The sequence below is a fragment of the Lineus longissimus genome, chromosome 6 (genome assembly GCF_910592395.1).
Source record: "Lineus longissimus chromosome 6, tnLinLong1.2, whole genome shotgun sequence".
Classification (NCBI taxonomy): domain Eukaryota; kingdom Metazoa; phylum Nemertea; class Pilidiophora; order Heteronemertea; family Lineidae; genus Lineus; species Lineus longissimus.
The window spans coordinates 18,056,491-18,075,239 of NC_088313.1; the positions used below are offsets into that span (position 1 = coordinate 18,056,491).

The 18,749-nt window shown below is 42.2% G+C and overlaps 1 protein-coding gene across 1 annotated transcript; it reads left to right on the top strand.

The window, feature by feature from the left end:
• Positions 1-844: 844 nt before the first annotated feature.
• On the top strand, positions 845-8,455 carry LOC135489586 (uncharacterized). Its single transcript, XM_064774995.1, has 13 exons — positions 845-1,266; positions 1,486-1,767; positions 1,902-2,965; positions 3,221-3,364; positions 3,625-3,734; positions 3,949-4,016; positions 4,372-4,595; positions 5,455-5,590; positions 5,867-6,181; positions 6,377-6,694; positions 6,832-7,146; positions 7,455-7,847; positions 8,108-8,455. Exons 1-13 carry the CDS (start codon positions 944-946, stop codon positions 8,256-8,258), a joined length of 3,843 nt encoding a protein of 1,280 aa, XP_064631065.1. The 5' UTR covers positions 845-943; the 3' UTR covers positions 8,259-8,455.
• Positions 8,456-18,749: the final 10,294 nt, after the last annotated feature.

Here is an 18,749-nt window from a genome sequence, read left to right on the forward strand (position 1 = left end):
CGCATTGAAATCTTGGGCTTTGCCAAAGGCAGTGTCATTGTTTTGTTCAGGATTGTCTTCAAATCCCAGGCAACTGTAGGATCAGCAACACTAGCTCCAGGTTTGACTGTTGCACCAGAACCGGTCATCAACATAGAAATCATTGCCAAGGCCATCAGTGATTACATCTCCTCCAACCCAAATGTGATCCAGATCGACCTGGAATCTATTTCTGTAGCTCAAGGTGAGTAGGCTTAATTTTAAAAAAAACTTCTCGTGCCTTATGAATGATCTGCGCAGCTATTGCTCTGATCAGAACTCGAAAAAAAAGTCTTAATAACCAGTCTTGTTTCATCAAATCTTCCAATACCATGCAGTGTTACGTTTAGAATAGCTCAACGAATCCTTAGCAATAATCCTGCTAATATAGACAATGCTGAAGTGAGGCCTTTTGAGTGTAGAGAAAGTCATTCATGTGGTGTCAATTTTATTTTCAGTGACTGAAGCCCCTACAACAGTGCATCCTGTGACTACACCAATGAGAGAGACAACAGTACCTGTCCAGGGGACAACAGTACCTGTCCGAAGGACAACAGTTCCAGTCCAGGAGACAACAGTACCTGTCAAAAAGACAACAGTACCAGTACAGGAGACAACAGTACCTGTCCAGGAGACAACAGTACCTGTCCAGAAGACAACAGTACCTGTCCAGAAGACGACAGTACCTGTCCTGAAGACAACAGTACCTGTCATGAAGACGACAAGACCTCCCCGTCATACCACACCAGAACCAGCAACAACACCAGGTCCGAAATGCCCTGGTAACCAAGATCTTATCTCTACAGCAACAAATCAATGCCTCCAACAAACTATTGCAATAGTTTCTGCAAAGTCACTGGTCGAAGCCTGCAGCTTATTGGAACAGCTCGGCCTGTGCATCATTGCAAACCATCCTGGCTGTACCATGACTGATATGGAGGAGTTGGTTCGCAGCGGAACTCTCTCAAGTTTGTCGCAAACTTATGATCCTCGAGAATGTCTTGCACTGAGAACAACAGAGAGGCCACCATCTGAGGCTCCCAAGACAACACGCAGAATGACCACGAAAGAAATTGTCACCAGGGTACCAACTGTCAAACCAACAACAGCCAGAGGAACCAGTGCCCCGTGTCCAGGTGATCTTGATGATTGGACAGAAATGCTGCAGTCTTCCCCGTGCATGTCATCATTCATGACTGCGGTGCAGATAGTACAGAGTGGAGGCTTTACATCTGTTGAGGCTTGCAGGTAAGAAGTCATGCCATGCTTTAGATGTTTGTTTCAACTCAATCTAGTCTTGATAGGTAATCTGTGAGTGTTCCACCTAAAACAGGACAACTACTTTTATAATAGGACAAAGTGACTAAAGTTGTCAACCCAGAAGATCAACTAGCCTACCTTTAAAGAACTGTAAAATGAACTAGCTATTGCAAGTACTTTTTTCAAAATCTGTCCCATTTTTTGCAGGGCTTTCATGTCGGTCTTGATCTGCATACGAACTCATCACCAAGTGGAGCTCACCTGTGCCCTTGAGATCGTTGAGGTCTACACCCCAGGGATGTCGGCAACTGTATCCGTGTATTGGGACACCTTGAGTATTGACATGTGTGATGCTGAACTTTCTGATGACCGTTGTTCCATGTCGGTGCCAGATTTGATTGCCAACACAGGAAAGTCAATGTGTCTGCAACATGCAACCAGCATCTACACGAGTTATCAAATGGAAGGATTTGGAGTCAACACTTGCAAGTAAGTATACTCAGTCTCTCTGTTTCAGTCTTTAGACAGCCCAAAATTCATATCATGACAATTACTTCTTGGCTCTCATATAAGTCAGATTCAAAATTTCTATTTGAACGTAATTTAATGTGTCTCTTTTGCAGATCAACTCGAGATTTCATAACATGCATGGCTGATTACTTCGAGTCTTGCTTGCAATATGATGCAGCAGGTACTGTGGCTTTGCTTAGACCAGTGATTGTTCAAGAACTTGGGGTCGATCCTTGGACCTGTTGGGTTGGGACGACATTGCCTCCAGTACAGACAACTAGGCCAACAGTTAGGACAACAATTCCACCAGTTGAGACAACTAGGCCACCAGTTAGGACAACAATGCCACCTGTTCAGACAACCAGGCCACCAGTTCAGACTACAAGGGCTCCACGTGAAACAACCAGTGTACCGGCTGAGACAACCAGAATGCCAGTTGAGACAACTAGGCCAACAGATAGGACAACAATTCCACCAGTTGAGACAACTAGGTCACCAGTTAGGACAACAATGCCACCAGTTGAGACAACTAGGCCCCCAGTTAGGACAACAATTCCACCAGTTCAGACAACAATGCCACCTGTTCAGACAACCAGAATGCCAGTCCACTCAACAGAGCAGCCGATTCTGACAACTCCAGCGACAACTATGCCACCAGTGATAACCACAACTGAGGCTCCCCCAGTCATTGTTGATGGCGAATTCAAAGTCAGCAACCTCAATTTCTCACAAGAACTTCTAAACGAAACAAGTCCTGAATTCCAGCAGTTAGCCGATACATTTAAAGACTTGTTGATGGATGCATACAATAAGTCAGCTTTTGGTGAAGATATCGCCTATATTGAAATTATAGGATTCAGTGCAGGAAGTGTGGTCATCAATTTCCGTATCGTCTTCAAGCCAAAGCCAGTTGTTGCGACATCTGCACCAGAGACTGGTACGACTGTTGGCAGCGCTACTGGCACACCCAGCAGCGTTACTGTACGGCCAGTTAATGGAAGCACTCCAGGTCGACCAGATCCAGTAACCAAGGCACCGGTTGTCTTCCCAGTGTTGAGCCAAGCGTCTATTCTTGCCGTCCTTGATAAGTACATCGCAACGAAGCCAACGATTACTGCATCCAATGGTGAAAGCATAGCTGTAGAGATCGATCCTGCTTCTATTGTTGTTCAAATAGGTAAGTTCACAAACTAATCTGCATAGAACAAAAGTCCTAATGCTACAATTGTAAATAAGCTTTACTGAAAGAGATGACTTAGTTAAGCTAATGCTGGCATTTGCCTCTGACACTGATTGAGTAACTGGCCCAAGATAGCTGATTTGCAGTGGCTGAGAATGAACTGAGGAAGTGAACTACTTTGGAATCCACCCCTCCCATACTTTAAGGCCTATACCTCAGTCACACTCTACTTGATTAACTTGTTTGTTTCAGTGACCACCACCACTTCAACAACGACAACAACAACTCCACAACCAACCACAACAACACCGCAACGGATGACAACAACACCAGAGCAGATGACTACCGCTCAAGAACCAACTACCGCGTTACCACCAACCACAGCTACACCAGAAGGTATGAAAAATTCAATCTAATCAAAGACGAAGGAGTTTGGTATGATTGGGTGGCGGGGATTGGAATCACACTTGTGAATAGGTCCAAGTCGCAGAAAAGAACAACTTCTAATGGCGATGCTGGTAGATCGGAGAAAGCATAGCAGATTCAAGACAACACAACAAGATGATGAACAACATTTGGGCATTCAACCAATCCCCTTTTTCCTTCTGAACGCTTCCTTCAAAGGTTTTTCAGCCAAGTTTATCTAAATGTTTCAGGAACTGAAGTCGATGTTGAGTTTAAGATCACGAACCAGAACTTCACTGAGGACCTCTTAAACAAGTCTTCAGATGCCTACAAGGAGTTGGAGAGGCAGATCATCGAGTTGGTAAGTGGGATCTGATTCTGCAGAAAGATTGGAATAACGTTCAACTTAATATCACAAAAAGCTCTAAGTTCTCTTGATCAACATACTTGTTGTTTGTTAAAGCTTTCTACATGTGAATTCCTGCAATTCATACCAAGTGCTGAGTACAGTATTGTGAGTAACTTGACATGATTGTTGCCCTATTGTACTTACAACATCAACACTTACTTTCCAGCTCATCCAAATCTATGGCAACAGTTCAATTGCTGACTTGATCGACAGTATTGAAATCACAGGATTTGCGTAAGTAACATTATAAGTCTGATATGACTCAATTTAACCATGTTGATTTACATGCCAATAGCCCACTTAAAAAGCAATGCCATCCCATTGAAGGATGACAAAGTTCACTGCTGGTACTCAACTGATTACTGAAGGTCATTGATGGCCATATCATATCATTTGGCATATTTGAGTTTGAAAAGGTTATTTCCCAGAGCTTTTACGAGTAGTTGAAACTGATACTGCTAAATAGGAGTGTAAACATTAAGTCTGTTTCATTCTATAATGCGTCCACCAAGTGTCCTCCCCAGACTACACCTTTAAATCTCGCAGACAGTACTATCTGCTGAACATGTGAACATTCTGTCTTTTGCAGACCTGGTAGCATTGTCGTGGGATACAAAATGAGCATCATGAAAAAATTGAACCAGCAACCTCTGAAGTCATCATCATCTGATCCTATCGAAGATGCAATGGAAGAAGAATACGATGACGATGAATCGGAGCTGACTAAAATGGCGCACAGGATGCTCCACGATGCTGCAGAGAAAAGACGCCTTGGCAAATACAGCGTGTTGTTATCATCCATCAAAGCCAAAGGTAGGAAACGGTTTTTACCCGCGGGACCGTCACGGCCATTTGGAGCATGGCACCCAAAGTATAAAGGTAGGAATTGATGCAAATATTTCGAGTCGTTTATCATTATTATCTTTATGTATAATTTTCATGCACATGTCATTACACACCGTCATTAAACTAAGATTGTCTCATTTATGTTATGAATCACCTGTTCTTGATAACTGCATTAGTTAGGTTTGGTCGGAGGACAAAATTTAGTGAAACTCTTGCCTTGGCTTAAATGTGTTGTTCTGATAAGTGAGTAGTTCAGAAATATAAACTGATTGATGAATCCAAATAATTTGCATCATTTCCAACCTTTAGTTGAGTGTTAGCTTTGGTGATCTAGCTTATAGTGTCTTGAAAACCTCGCTAAAACTTCCCTCCCCTAAAACTCCAAATAGCAGCTTTTCCTAACTTCGACATGTTTAGTTCGACAAATTTGACATAACATGACACTAATTTTCTAGTTTTCCTTTGCAAATAACTTGCTTCTAGTTTGTTGAAATCCTTCTAATCTTTTCTTAGTTGTCAGCCGAGTTCTAACTTGCGTGTCTAAGTGTGACAATACCATTGATTGACTGCATCCATGGTGGCTGTGACAAGTTCACATCCAAATGAGTGTGAGGGTCCTCCCCCAGAAAAAGTCGATGCTAAATATGAATTTTCCGGGCATCTGAGGGATAAAATTAGAATAGTCATTGGCTTCTTGGGGAGAGGTGACCTGAAAAATCGTTGCTTCCTGATGAAAACAGGGCTTGTGCCAAATGCGTCTCATCTGGAAGAGAATTCAGTCTCTGTTTTCTTGACACCATTAAAACCATGATCTCCCCATTTCCAGTTTCAGGCAAGAAATGGGCCTTACTAGGAGAGCGAGCGTGTCAGGATGTGACCACCATGTTTAAACTGGAGAACAGCAAGTGTGGAAGATTTAAAGTTATTGCAAATAGTTCGGCTTCCATCAAGGAGAAGTGCAGGTATGTCCTTTATGAAGAGTTGTGAGGGCCAAATGAGAAACAAACCGAGTGGGGTCGCTTGTGATGGACTCCTTGATGCTCCATGGTTTAAGATGCGTCACAAAGCCAATAGATCTATTTGGTGCTCAAGCAAAGTTGCATGAAACACCAAGAACAAAATGAAGTGATTTATTAGGCTACTGGTATTCTTTACTGCGCTTTCTTCAGCGAACTGTTTGTAGATCTTTCTCAAGCTTTAGCTTACTTTGACTAACATCACTGTCTCCTCCCCTTCAGACTATTCAATGAAGCTCTGGGATGTCTTGTACCGGAGGCCGTGAGTTCCTACCGATGCAGTGCTGGCACCGTCAAACAGCTTCTCTACACTAGCCGAGCCCTCATGGAGCAATGGTACAAGTTTGACTACGTGAACTGCCTAGTTGACGAGCAGTCATTTAGTCAGATTGCTCCTGATGCTAAGGTTCAAGCAGGTCTACCAGCTGACTTCACCTGCAAGCAGCCACAGGGTCTGATGGAGATGACAGGTTGCGTGGTGCCAATTCTCGACCTCCAGAAGAATATCATCAGTGGAAACAAGGACAGAGTCTGCAGGTATGTTATTCTAGTTATAGAACTTGGCCACATCTTGTACTAATTGAAACAGTCAACAATGCCGACGTAAGCTAGATGTACAACTTCATGATTTAAAAAAAACTCCTTGTAACATTGTGGCACCAATTTCTTGGAAAGTTCTGTTTATGTTGTTGTCCAAGACCCTCAATTGCAGCGATTTGCATTCTGTTTCAGGTCCTTCAGCAGTTTAATGGGATGCCTGATGACATCTGCCAGACTCGCTGGTTGCCAAGCGACAGATGCCTACAAGACCATTCTGGACAATCTTGATTTCATCAAAGAGAAATTCAGCGGCTTTAACCCACTTCAGTGCTGGATGACCGACAATGACCTTGTGGTGTCACCTTCTGATAGCCCTGCAAAGCTTGCTCCCACGAAACCTGCTCCTACAAAACCAGATTCTTCCTGGTGCCGTGATGTAACATCGTTCCAGTCCATGACCCAGTACTGTCCACAGTTGGCTACCCAATTCAGTCAGGCTCCAGACTGCAGGTAAGTGAGAAGCAAAGCAGCTCTCAGATGAATTTCAACAAAATAATGTTTTCAAGTTTCACTGTCCTGGTCACCAAGCGACTGGGTATTGCAAAAGCTTTCACTGTGATTTGACATGACTTTTATTTTCTTGACAGCATCTTCCGCAACCTGTTGAGCTGTCTGACCTACAAGCTTGCTGGGAAGTGCTCCATGGATGACATCATGTACATGCTCTTCACAAGCCGCAAACACATCGCCCAGGCGTACAACAACTTCAACATCATTCCGTGTCTCATCAGCACGGGCATGATGCTCCCAGTCCCACCAAACCAGGATCTGATTGCATCACTTCCAGACGACTTCTCTTGCTGGGATATCAAACAGATCGTGAAGATTGGTGCGTGTGATGTGGTATTGTCAGACTTTACAAAGAAGACATTGGTTGCAGTTAATCCATCAGTTCGATGCAAGTAAGTATCATGTAGTCATTGTTTCTTTAGAGACAACCATCGAAATGTTTTTTGGGCTGATGATGCTTCTTCATCTTGAGCAGAAAAAAAAGTGAAAAAAATTTTGTCCAAAATTTTGAAAGATTTTCTAAGTCAAAAAAGTTCTGGGACTGATGATGTTGGTGATGTTGGTTCATTTTGAGCAGGAAAAAAAAAGTGAAAAAAATATTTGTGTTCATAGAGGCTTGGCACTTCCAATTGCTGTTCAAAGCTTCTAAAGCACCTCTCTCAAAGTGTTTTAACCCTTTACTTTTATATTTTTCTTTCAGTGAATTCAGTGCCGTTGCCAGCTGCTTCCTAGCGACTGGAGCCCAGGCAGGATGTGCCACGCACGATGTCTTCACTGCCATTATTGACGGAATCGCATTCTTCAAAGACAAAATCGGGTTTGATCCTGTTGAATGTTTCACCCAAGAAGGCTTTAGTGAATCCTCGTCACCGCAACCGGTAAACCCGGTCCCACCAACGCAACCAGTACCAACACGATCGGATATGGTGATGACAACTAAAGTACCTGTGGCGCCACCAGTGTACCCGCCCCTTGGCTTTTGTCCTGGTGATGTGTTCTCACTGATCTCGCAGGTCTTCCTGACAAGGTGTTCATCACCGTACAATGCATTCTACGCTGAAGCAGGTCAGAATGATGTCATCATATCTTGCAGGTAAGAAATGTCTGCCTTTTTTGTGGGTCCAATCTTATAACCCTGCACCTTATAATGCCCAATGGATATTTTGACTCCTTCCTATTGAAATATTAGGCTATATAATTATAGTCAAACCCAGGTTGTTGCCCCCTTCCACTGTGATTGTATCAAATATAATCCTTAGGGCCCATACAGGAGTTAGCCTTAAACCCAAGATGGCTGCCAACGTTCAATGGCTGCCAAGTTTGATGATAACTTTGTTTCAATTTCCTTTCCAGTCGAGCTTCTTCAGTGATTGACTGTGGTGTTAAACAATCAACGTGTTCACGTGAGGAAATCATCGACCATATCAGGATGAACACACTTCTTCTGAGAAGTTTGTTCAATAATTTTGACATTAGTCAGTGCCTGCCAAAGTCACAGAAATAAACAGGAAGACTGTCTCGCGGTGGTTGGAATTGTGTTAAGTATTAAACAATCTACCCAAATACTGTCAAAATGTTCATATTTTGTGCTTTACTTACCAACACGTATCAAGAATACTTTTTTCACTTATCAAATCCAAAACAACTGCTGAAATTACTGAGATATATTTTAACTTCCGACTTATGTGATATCATGGTCACTTATCAGGGTTACTTTATATTGCCTTAACAGCCTAAAGATGGTCATAGAGCAAGTTCTCAGCCTTTCTTTCAATAGGATTGAGAATTGTAATACTTTTCGAGGCAGACCTGGCCATCTTTATGTTTTCTGTTAGCAGGTTGTCCGTAAAGGTCCTTTTCTGTTTAATTTAGTTCATTCTCATTGAGTTGTTAATTCCGGTGATAAAGTTTAAATAGATTTGTTGAAATTATCATGAAGGTCACCAAGAACGCAGAAATGCGTGATTTTATAGAACTGTCTTCATGCATGTCCATGCACTTAAGTGTTGCCGTTGGTACAATTGTTGTGTTACAGGAAGTACAAGTCCGTCGACTAGGTTATTTGTTTAATACTGCAGGGGTAGCATGTGCCGAAACTATGTCACAGAAATATAACCTTATTGGGGACCACTTTCCTGGCTTAGTGGAATTGACCACATAACATGCCAAAAAACTGATTGATAGACTTTTTCTGTGATATGATAAGTGTACAATTGTCCAGAGTAATGTCTAAATGTTTGCAGACAATGGAATTTGCAAATTTTGTAAATCTATGTATTTTCATAATATTTTTATAATGTTAGTAGTGCATTCGATGACAGCACCACAGTGCAAAAGTGACATATGTAGTCAGTGAGGCCGGTGGTAATGTACTTGTGAGTTACGCATCCAAGGTTTAGTGTTCGGTCATCCTTTTTACGCAACTTAAACTCGGGTTTGGCACGCGAGGATTTGTTCTTTCGGCCCTTACTGGGTATGCTCTTCCACACGTGATATCCAGATTTCTCCAAGTGGGGTGCTAGTTGTCGAATGCACTAAAGTAGTTCTTTGTTGTTAGTGATATAATTCTATGGCCTGACAAGATAAACTTTTTGGGGTTGAATCCCCCTTGCCTCATGTACATTTTCAACAGAAGGCACAGCTTAGTACTTTCAGGCTGTATTTTTAATAAAGTTTTACTATTACTGTTATTATTGGGTCTGTTTCTGACCACCCTGAACAACTTCACAGGTGAATCTACACAGAAATATACACTAGCAAGTTGACCAGGTTGGGGTGAATTGGATGTTAGTTACTTTTTCTATGCTTCTACAATGTTACTATTATCATAAAAGTATTTTTTTACTGAAGACAAGATGTATGAGAACATGTGCCCTCTGCAGAGCAAGAATAAACTGCCCTTTCTTGACTGCCTCATGTTTGCTTTGAGGTTGACAGTGTTGTCATTGAATATAAATGATATAAATGAGATTATTTCTGTATCTGTGATAGTTCATCTATTCTTCTGAATGTGATAATGCTCATTCCAGTTTGCCTGTTAAGCCCTTTTGGATCTAAAATGCTTTACAATTTCTTGAAAATAACTTGAAGTGAGAGTTCTTTCAAGAGTAATTAATGACTTCATAATTTCATGCCAAGGTCAATATTGGGGTTGCAAATTTTCATTCCACTCAATATAAACACTGTGGGGTTAAGAGACTTGTATCAAAAGTCACTAATTCCCATTCCAATAGAATAGAATGTACTAATGAACCAAAAAAATGCTCGACTCATTTTTGAAAATGGCTTGTAATTAACTTTTAAAACACACTTGTAAAAACCTCACACCTAAGCACACATAAAAGTGTACATGTACACCTAAACTGAAAAAAAATTAAGTAGAAAAAATTAAGAATACATCTAAGGTGCACTTTGTAATATGAAAATGCAAATGCCCATTTTATAAATTGTATTAATGATCTCTGATTTCTATGGGTATTATAACTTCAAGAGTTTAATGCACCTGTGATATGAATAACATATTTTTGATAAAACCAGTACTTGATGATATTTTGTTCTTGTGGGTACCCTACAGGTCCTGTGTAGAATTATCCAATAAAAATTGTCATTAGAGCAAGTCGTTCTTAATCTTTACTCTCTGTTTTTAGCTCAGCTGACGAATGGTGTCCGTCCTTCCTTCCATACATCAATCCATCCATCCATCCGTCCATCCATCCATCCATCCATCCATCCATCCATCCATCCATCCGTTGACAAAATTGACCAGAGGGTACAAGGAAGGGTTCCTATATTAAGCAACTGACACGGTCAATAGAGGGGTAAACCGAACAACCCCCTTGAGCCTGCCTCTGGTGAAACTCTCCTCCACCGTCGTTGATCCCATCAGAGAATCATATCTACTGTCGTTTGTGTGGGAAGATGGCTTGTGAATGTGCTGAACATGTTTTGACAACTAAAGCAAGTCATCATCTCTATCAAATTCCCTTAGTTTGATACTGATAACCTTCCAAAGGCATGAAAACCAATTAATTACAGGACATGAAATTGGTTGAGGCGACAGTGGCGCTGTCTCGCGGCGGAAAATGGAACTGAAATCTTCGTCCAAAACTCTCAGTTCCATATTTTGCCGCTAGATAGCACCACTATCGCCTAAGTCACTCGTGAAGTTGAGCATGTTTTTAGGCCTTTTCCATGAATAGATTTCTTGGTATTGCCAATGACATAGGGTGGGGCCCTTTAGCTGTATTTGCATATACTAGTCTTGCAAGTTACTAGCACTAGTTTGATACTGATAACCTTCCAAAGGCATGAAAACCAATCAATTACTGGACCCACAGTATGATTTTTGGCTTAGGCGACAGCGGCGCTGTCTCGCGGCAGAAAATGGAACTGAAATCTTCGTCCAAAACTCTCAGTTCCATATTTTACCGCTAGATAGCACCACTATCGCCTAAGTCACTCGTGAAGTTGAGCATGGTTTTAGGCCTTTTCCATGAACAGATTTCTTGGTATTTCCAATGACATAGGGTGGGGCCCTTTAGCTGTATTTGCATGTACTAGTCTTGCAAGTTACTAGCACTATTTTGATACTGATAACCTTCCAAATGCATGATAACCAATCGATCACAGGACCGGCACAGTATGATTTTTGGCTTAGGCGACAGCGGCGCTGTCTCGCGGCAGAAAATGGAACTGAAATCTTCGTCCAAAACTCTCAGTTCCATATTTTGCCGCTAGATATCACCACTATCGCCTAAGTCACTCCAATGACATGTATGAAATTGAGGCCTTTTCCATGAATAGATTTTTTGGTATTGCCAATGACATAAGACACAGGGTGGGGCCTTTAGCTGTATTTGCATGTACTAGTCTTGCAAATAACCTTGACACATCTACCATTTTTATTCATTTTCTTCATGTCTTGGACAAAGATTTTAAAACTTTTGATGATGGTTGTGATGATGGACTAGAACCTAGGCCTACCTCCAAGCAATTGCGGTAAGATTTTTTGACAGTTGAACCAACCTCTCTATTAAGACCTCTCTATTAGGAACACTAGTTTTAGTCCCAAAGTTGTAGTTTCCATTAAATTTGACCTCTCTAATCAGGACACCTCTAGGATAGGAATTGTCAGTCCCAAGAGTGTCCTTGGATCATAGAGCGGTTCTACTGTACTCCTTTATTTTGTTCCCCAATCCTTTGCTGTGCTTGCCACTCCAGCGCCAAACAAGGCTAGGGACTCCAATACAGTCCCTTTCGTCATCCTGATTGTCCTTCTTCTATGTACCAGGCGATAAGACAAGGCCTGTCCATTGCGTCTGGAATGCTAATGGGGCATCTGAGGCTAATAGTTAGAAATTAAGCGCTCCAAGCAAATGGATTTACTAGCTCTTCTACTGTATAAGAGGGGACTGAGGGCTTCACTTCCCTCCAAGGAACGATGTCACAACCTAATCAACACCAGCTTGAGCATGGGCTAACCATAGGTTGCGACATTGTCCCTATCAACCTGTTTGCAGCATGGTGAACAGAGAGGGCTACTTATTTAGTATGTGCAATCCGGGGGGGGGGTCAAGATTAGATTTCATCTTGGATATTGTCGGACAGCTAGGCCATAATCACCAGTTGTGACAATGTCCCCGTGGCATATACCAAACTATTTAATACTGTGCAAATCTACGTCATTAGTGTCCATTACAGGTTGTGACATTGTCCCAGTCATGCCATCAGATCAAACCAAACTTTAAAGTGGCGAAACTCGAAAGACGCCTATGCATGAAAAATACGGGACCACATTTTCCGGACATGAGAGAAACAACTTGAAGGTGACATCTCTGTAGATTCTTGAAATGCTATTTTTTCAGAGCATTACTAGCTTATTCAGAGGCCTTGATTCAGAGGAAAGCATTTCTTCTGCTTTAATATTAATGTAGTTTCTTCTGCAGCTCCAATCTAACAAAGTAACACCATAAACACTAAAAGCAAACAAAATGACACTTGCATAGTTTACAATTTATTCTTAATTGAAATATACAACAATGGCAGGATGTAGGCCAGAATGGGCTTGCTTGTGGTAAAAAGGAATCACGGAACTGACCAAAGTGATTATGATCTCCAATCAAAGACCAACATCACCCGACTGTTCTTTCTGCCCATGAGATGTGAGGGGAAAACAAGCAACACTAATTTATAAATGACACAAAAGAGTAAACAGTTTGAAGGGATGCCACACAACTATCGGGTATTTTCTCTCTGGACTGGTGATAATCAGACTGGCCCGACGTTTTCATTACTGACCACTCCTCAGTAAAAAAATCCAACTAAAGTGGGGTCATTGTATACAGTGGTACTGTATTACCCCGATGAGAAGCACTTTAATAAAAATATGCCCCCACTCTCAGTTAAGATATTTGTGCGTGCCACTTGACTTCAGGCTGAAGTAGACGGTGACCTGGAGACAGTGACCAGATTAGCACTAACTGGTCATGGGACAATTCCATTGTGCAATCTTTACTCCATTAACCAGATTTACAACTTTTCAAATCACATACTACAGAGCACAACTACACAGTTATAGGCCAAATTGGGCCTGCTCATGGTAAAGTAGAATCACAGAAACTATCCTCAAATGAGCCATTGAATGCGACATGTTACAAGAAACACTAATTTACAAAGGATGTGAAAGAGTTAACCGTTTGATGAAATGCAACAGAACTATCAGGTAATCTCCCTCTGAACTGGTGACAATCAGACTGGCCTGAAATTCTCATTATTGTTCACTCCTCAGTAAAAATCCAAATAAAATGGGGTCATTGTATACAGTTGTACTGTATTACCCCGATGAGAAGCATTTTCAAGTATGTCCCCCACTCTCAACCAAGATATTTGTGCGTGCCGGTTTGACTACAGGCTGAAGTTGACGATGTACTCCTGACGGAGCCATTGGGTTCTTTACCCACTCATTGACCAAGGCATGGTGACCTGGAGACAGTGACCGGATTGGCTCTAACTGGTAATAGGACAATTTCATTGTAAAATCTTTACTCCATTAACCAGATTTACAACTTTTCAAATCACATACTACAGAGTACAAACTACACAGTTATAGGCCAAATTGGGCCTGCTCATGGTCAAGAAGAATCACAGAAACTATCCTCAAATGAGCCATTGAATGCGACATCATGTAACAAGCAACACTAATTTACAAAGGATGTGAAAGAGTTAACCGTTTGACGAAATGCCACATAACTATCAAGTAATCGCCCTCTGAACTGGTGACTATCGGGCTGGCCTGAAATTCTCATTATCGTCCACCCCTCAGTAAAAATCCAAATAAAATGGGGTCATTGTATACAGTTGTACTGTATTACCCCGATGAGAAGCATTTTCAAGTATGTCCCCCACTCTCAACCAAGATATTTGTGCGTGCCGGTTTGACTACGGGCTGAAGTTGACGATGTACTCCTGACGGAGCCATTGGGTTCTTCGCCCGCTCATTGACCGAGGCATGGTGACCTGGAGACAGTGACCGGGTTAGCACTAGCTGGTCGAAGGACATATTCACAGGGCGTCCATTCGCAACTTCTCATCTTTCAGGTACAACCTATTCACGTGGACCAAGTCTTACCCAGAACCTCCCCTTACGTAGCGTGGGGTACCAACCCACCGCACATTCAGGAGATGTGTGCGTGGTTACCGAATATCCTACACCACCCCCAGATCTCAGAACTGGTTGTGATGCTGCCCATTCGCAATAGGTTTAACCGCCGTCATGCCCCTTTGATTTCGCCATTCAGCTCCACCATCGGGACACAGGCCTCAAATTGAGGGATGGGCAGTAATGATTATTTCAGACCGATCAGAATGTCACAAGCCCAGAGCGAAATCACCAGACAGTTATATGGAGTTACACCAAAAGGCTGACCCCCCTCACTTCATTTGTAAATAGGTGTTGGATATTTTTGTCACATTCATTGGACCCAGTCCAACAATCTCTGGAGGGACCTTCAGTGCGGCAAATCGCATATGTTTTTTTAAAGCGAAAACAAAAAGGTCACTCCACTGAGCTAAGCTACAGTAACTTATAGAATACCAGGTGTGGTTATTGGGACACCCTAATCTGAGCCAAGAGCTGCGAGCACCGTTTTTTTACAGTACAGATATGCAGAGTAACGGTAGACCCTAGTGATAGTGTATCATTACGCTATCTCATTGCTTGAATTGGTAGATTTCAATTAAGAATTTACAAATTTGAAAAATACATGTATGCCTTTTTAAAACAATTTTGCTTGCACTATTTACGCAAGGCTACATGATACGGCAGGAATGACAAACACGTGTGAGTACGCAGTGTGTGAAGTGCAGACTCAATGAACACTGTACCTGCCGTATTGTATTAAGATGGCGTAACAACAGTATGATAAAAAATCTTGGCATGGTAAGACTGTTAACAATACCACTATCAAGCCGGCGATGTCTTACGACGACATAAACGGTTACAAAAAGGATTTATTTATCATCAAATTGGGGAACCTGTAGGCTTAGGATACACAAAGATAATAATTATATTCATTCAAGCCTATACTTTTTCTTTGGCTCGTGTACAGAGTACAAACTACACAGTTATAGGCCAAATTGGGCCTGCTCATGGTCAAGAAGAATCACAGAAACTATCCTCAAATGAGCCATTGAATGCGACATGTAACAAGCAACACTAATTTACAAAGGATGTGAAAGAGTTAACCGTTTGACGAAATGCCACATAACTATCAAGTAATCGCCCTCTGAACTGGTGACAATCGGACTGGCCTGAAATTCTCATTATCGTCCACTCCTCAGTAAACATCCAAATAAAATGGGGTCATTGTATACAGTTGTACTGTATTACCCCGATGAGAAGCATTTTCAAGTATGTCCCCCACTCTCAACCAAGATATTTGTGCGTGCCGGTTTGACTACGGGCTGAAGTTGACGATGTACTCCTGACGGAGCCATTGGGTTCTTCGCCCGCTCATTGACCGAGGCATGGTGACCTGGAGACAGTGACCGGGTTAGCACTAGCTGGTCGAAGGACATATTCACAGGGCGTCCATTCGCAACTTCTCATCTTTCAGGTACAACCTATTCACGTGGACCAAGTCTTACCCAGAACCTCCCCTTACGTAGCGTGGGGTACCAACCCACCGCACATTCAGGAGATGTGTGCGTGGTTACCGAATATCCTACACCACCCCCAGATCTCAGAACTGGTTGTGATGCTGCCCATTCGCAATAGGTTTAACCGCCGTCATGCCCCTTTGATTTCGCCATTCAGCTCCACCATCGGGACACAGGCCTCAAATTGAGGGATGGGCAGTAATGATTATTTCAGACCGATCAGAATGTCACAAGCCCAGAGCGAAATCACCAGACAGTTATATGGAGTTACACCAAAAGGCTGACCCCCTCACTTCATTTGTAAATAGGTGTTGGATATTTTTGTCACATTCATTGGACCCAATCCAACAATCTCTGGAGGGACCTTCAGTGCGGCAAATCGCATATGTTTTTTAAAGCGAAAACAAAAAGGTCACTCCACTGAGCTAAGCTACAGTAACTTATAGAATACCAGGTGTGGTTATTGGGACACCCTAATCTGAGCCAAGAGCTGCGAGCACCGTTTTTTTACAGTACAGATATGCAGAGTAACGGTAGACCCTAGTGATAGTGTATCATTACGCTATCTCATTGCTTGAATTGGTAGATTTCAATTAAGAATTTACAAATTTGAAAAATACATGTATGCCTTTTTAAAACAATTTTGCTTGCACTATTTACGCAAGGCTACATGATATGGCAGGAATGACAAACACGTGTGAGTACGCAGTGTGTGAAGTGCAGACTCAATGAACACTGTACCTGCCGTATTGTATAGATGGCGTAACAACAGTATGATAAAAAATCTTGGCATGGTAGACTGTTAACAATACCACTATCAAGCCGGCGATGTCTTACGACGACATAAACGGTTACAAAAAGGATTTATTTATCATCAAATTGGGGAACCTGTAGGCTTAGGATACACAAAGATAATAATTATATTCATTCAAGCTGTAAGCTAGCGCCACCTGCTCTTAGTGTTTGTAACTAATCTTAATGACTAGCGCATGCGTAATAAAGGCATCCGCCATCTCTAGTAGAAACTACACGCTTGTCGATCTACATGGTACCAGAAGTGGGGTTAAAAATAATCAAAACCAATGGATGCCATCAAACAACCAGACCCGCTATCCCTAGATGGGAATGTAGACCACAACTGGAAGGTCTTCAAACAAAGACTAGATCTTTACATGTTGGCGATTGAAGCGGATAAGTTTGGTGATCCTCGCAAAATTGCTGTTCTGCTTACGGTGGCCGGTCAGGCTGCAACTGATTTGTACAACACATTCGAACTGTCAAATGACGACAAAAAAGTGTTCAAAAAAGTATGTGATGAGTTCGAAAAGTATTGCTCGCCTAAAAAGAACGAGACGTACGAACGGTACATATTCAGAAGCAGATTGCAAAAGCAGGGAGAAAATTTCGACACATTTTACACAGATTTGAGACTGAAGGCCAAAACGTGTGCATTCGAGAATCTGCATGATTCGATGTTACGTGACCAAATTGTATTTGGTATTACTGATGCTAAAACTAGAGAAAGACTGCTCAGAGAACCTGAACTAACATTGGCCAAGTCAGTTTCGGTCTGTCATAGTGTAGAGGCAGCACGTCGGCATGTTAAAGCATTGGACACTGTCGGTGCATCATCAGCTGATGCTGCATCTGTCGCTTTCGTGTCGAAGAAGAAATCAAGTTGGCACGGAACTCCAAAGTCGAAAACTTATTCAACGTCACGCACCCAGGCTCAAAAGCATGGTAAAGGGGGCGCTGGTGGTTCAAAGCAAAAACCTGCCAGAGGCCCAGGACCTGGAACTGGTGCATGTACAAGGTGTGGCACAGTTCATGAACATTCAAAAGAACACTGTCCAGCTTACGGCAAAGATTGCATGAAGTGTTCTAAGCCAAATCATTTTGCTAAATTCTGCAAAACGTCAAGCCGTGGTGCACCAAACGTGTCGTTGGTACAACAATCACAGGGAGAGTTCTTTGATAATGATATTGGACTAGATGACCTATTCATTGGCACAGTTCATGTCACAAACCAGGACAATGTCATCACAGATGATGTTGTCACTGACCCAATTGCTGTAGTCACAACCAAAGACACCGTCAAGGATGAAACAGTTGAGGAAAAACCCATCAATTCAGTCGAAGTCACCACCGGAGACAAAGTAACATCCGGAGAGGAGGTCACAACCGGAGACAAAGTCACAACCGGAGATGATGTCTCAAAGGGACAATCAGTTGATTCCATCAATGTGAAGGACTTGTGGACAGTACCACTAGTGGTGAACGATATGGTACTGCCAATGGTGTTGGACACAGGAGCCAAGGCCAACCTGATCACCTCCGCGGATTTCAAGACTTTAAAAAACAAACCCAAGGTTTTTCACAACAATGTAAATCTAACTGCTTACAATGGCACTGCAATCCCAAACCAAGGTGTTTGTAGACTGAACATTAAGCATAGGAATAAAAGATTCCAAATTTTGTTTGTGATTGTGCCTGAGGGCAAATCATTGCTGGGTTGCAAGGCCTGTGAGCACCTAGATCTGATAAGAAGGACGCCAGTCCTCCAGGTTGTACAGCATGACGAGAGTGATTGTAGAAATGATGAGATTGGTACATTACCATTTGAGTATGATATCAAGCTTAAGGAAGGCTCTGAGCCTGTGATACATGCCCCAAGAAAGGTACCCATGCCGATAAAACCTGATGTTCGTGAAGAACTTTTTAGAATGGTCAAATTGGGTGTACTTCAGCACACTGAGGAGCCCACAGACTGGGTTAACTCAATGGTAGTGATAAAAAAACCCAATGGCAAGCTCAGAATATGCATGGATCCTAAAGATTT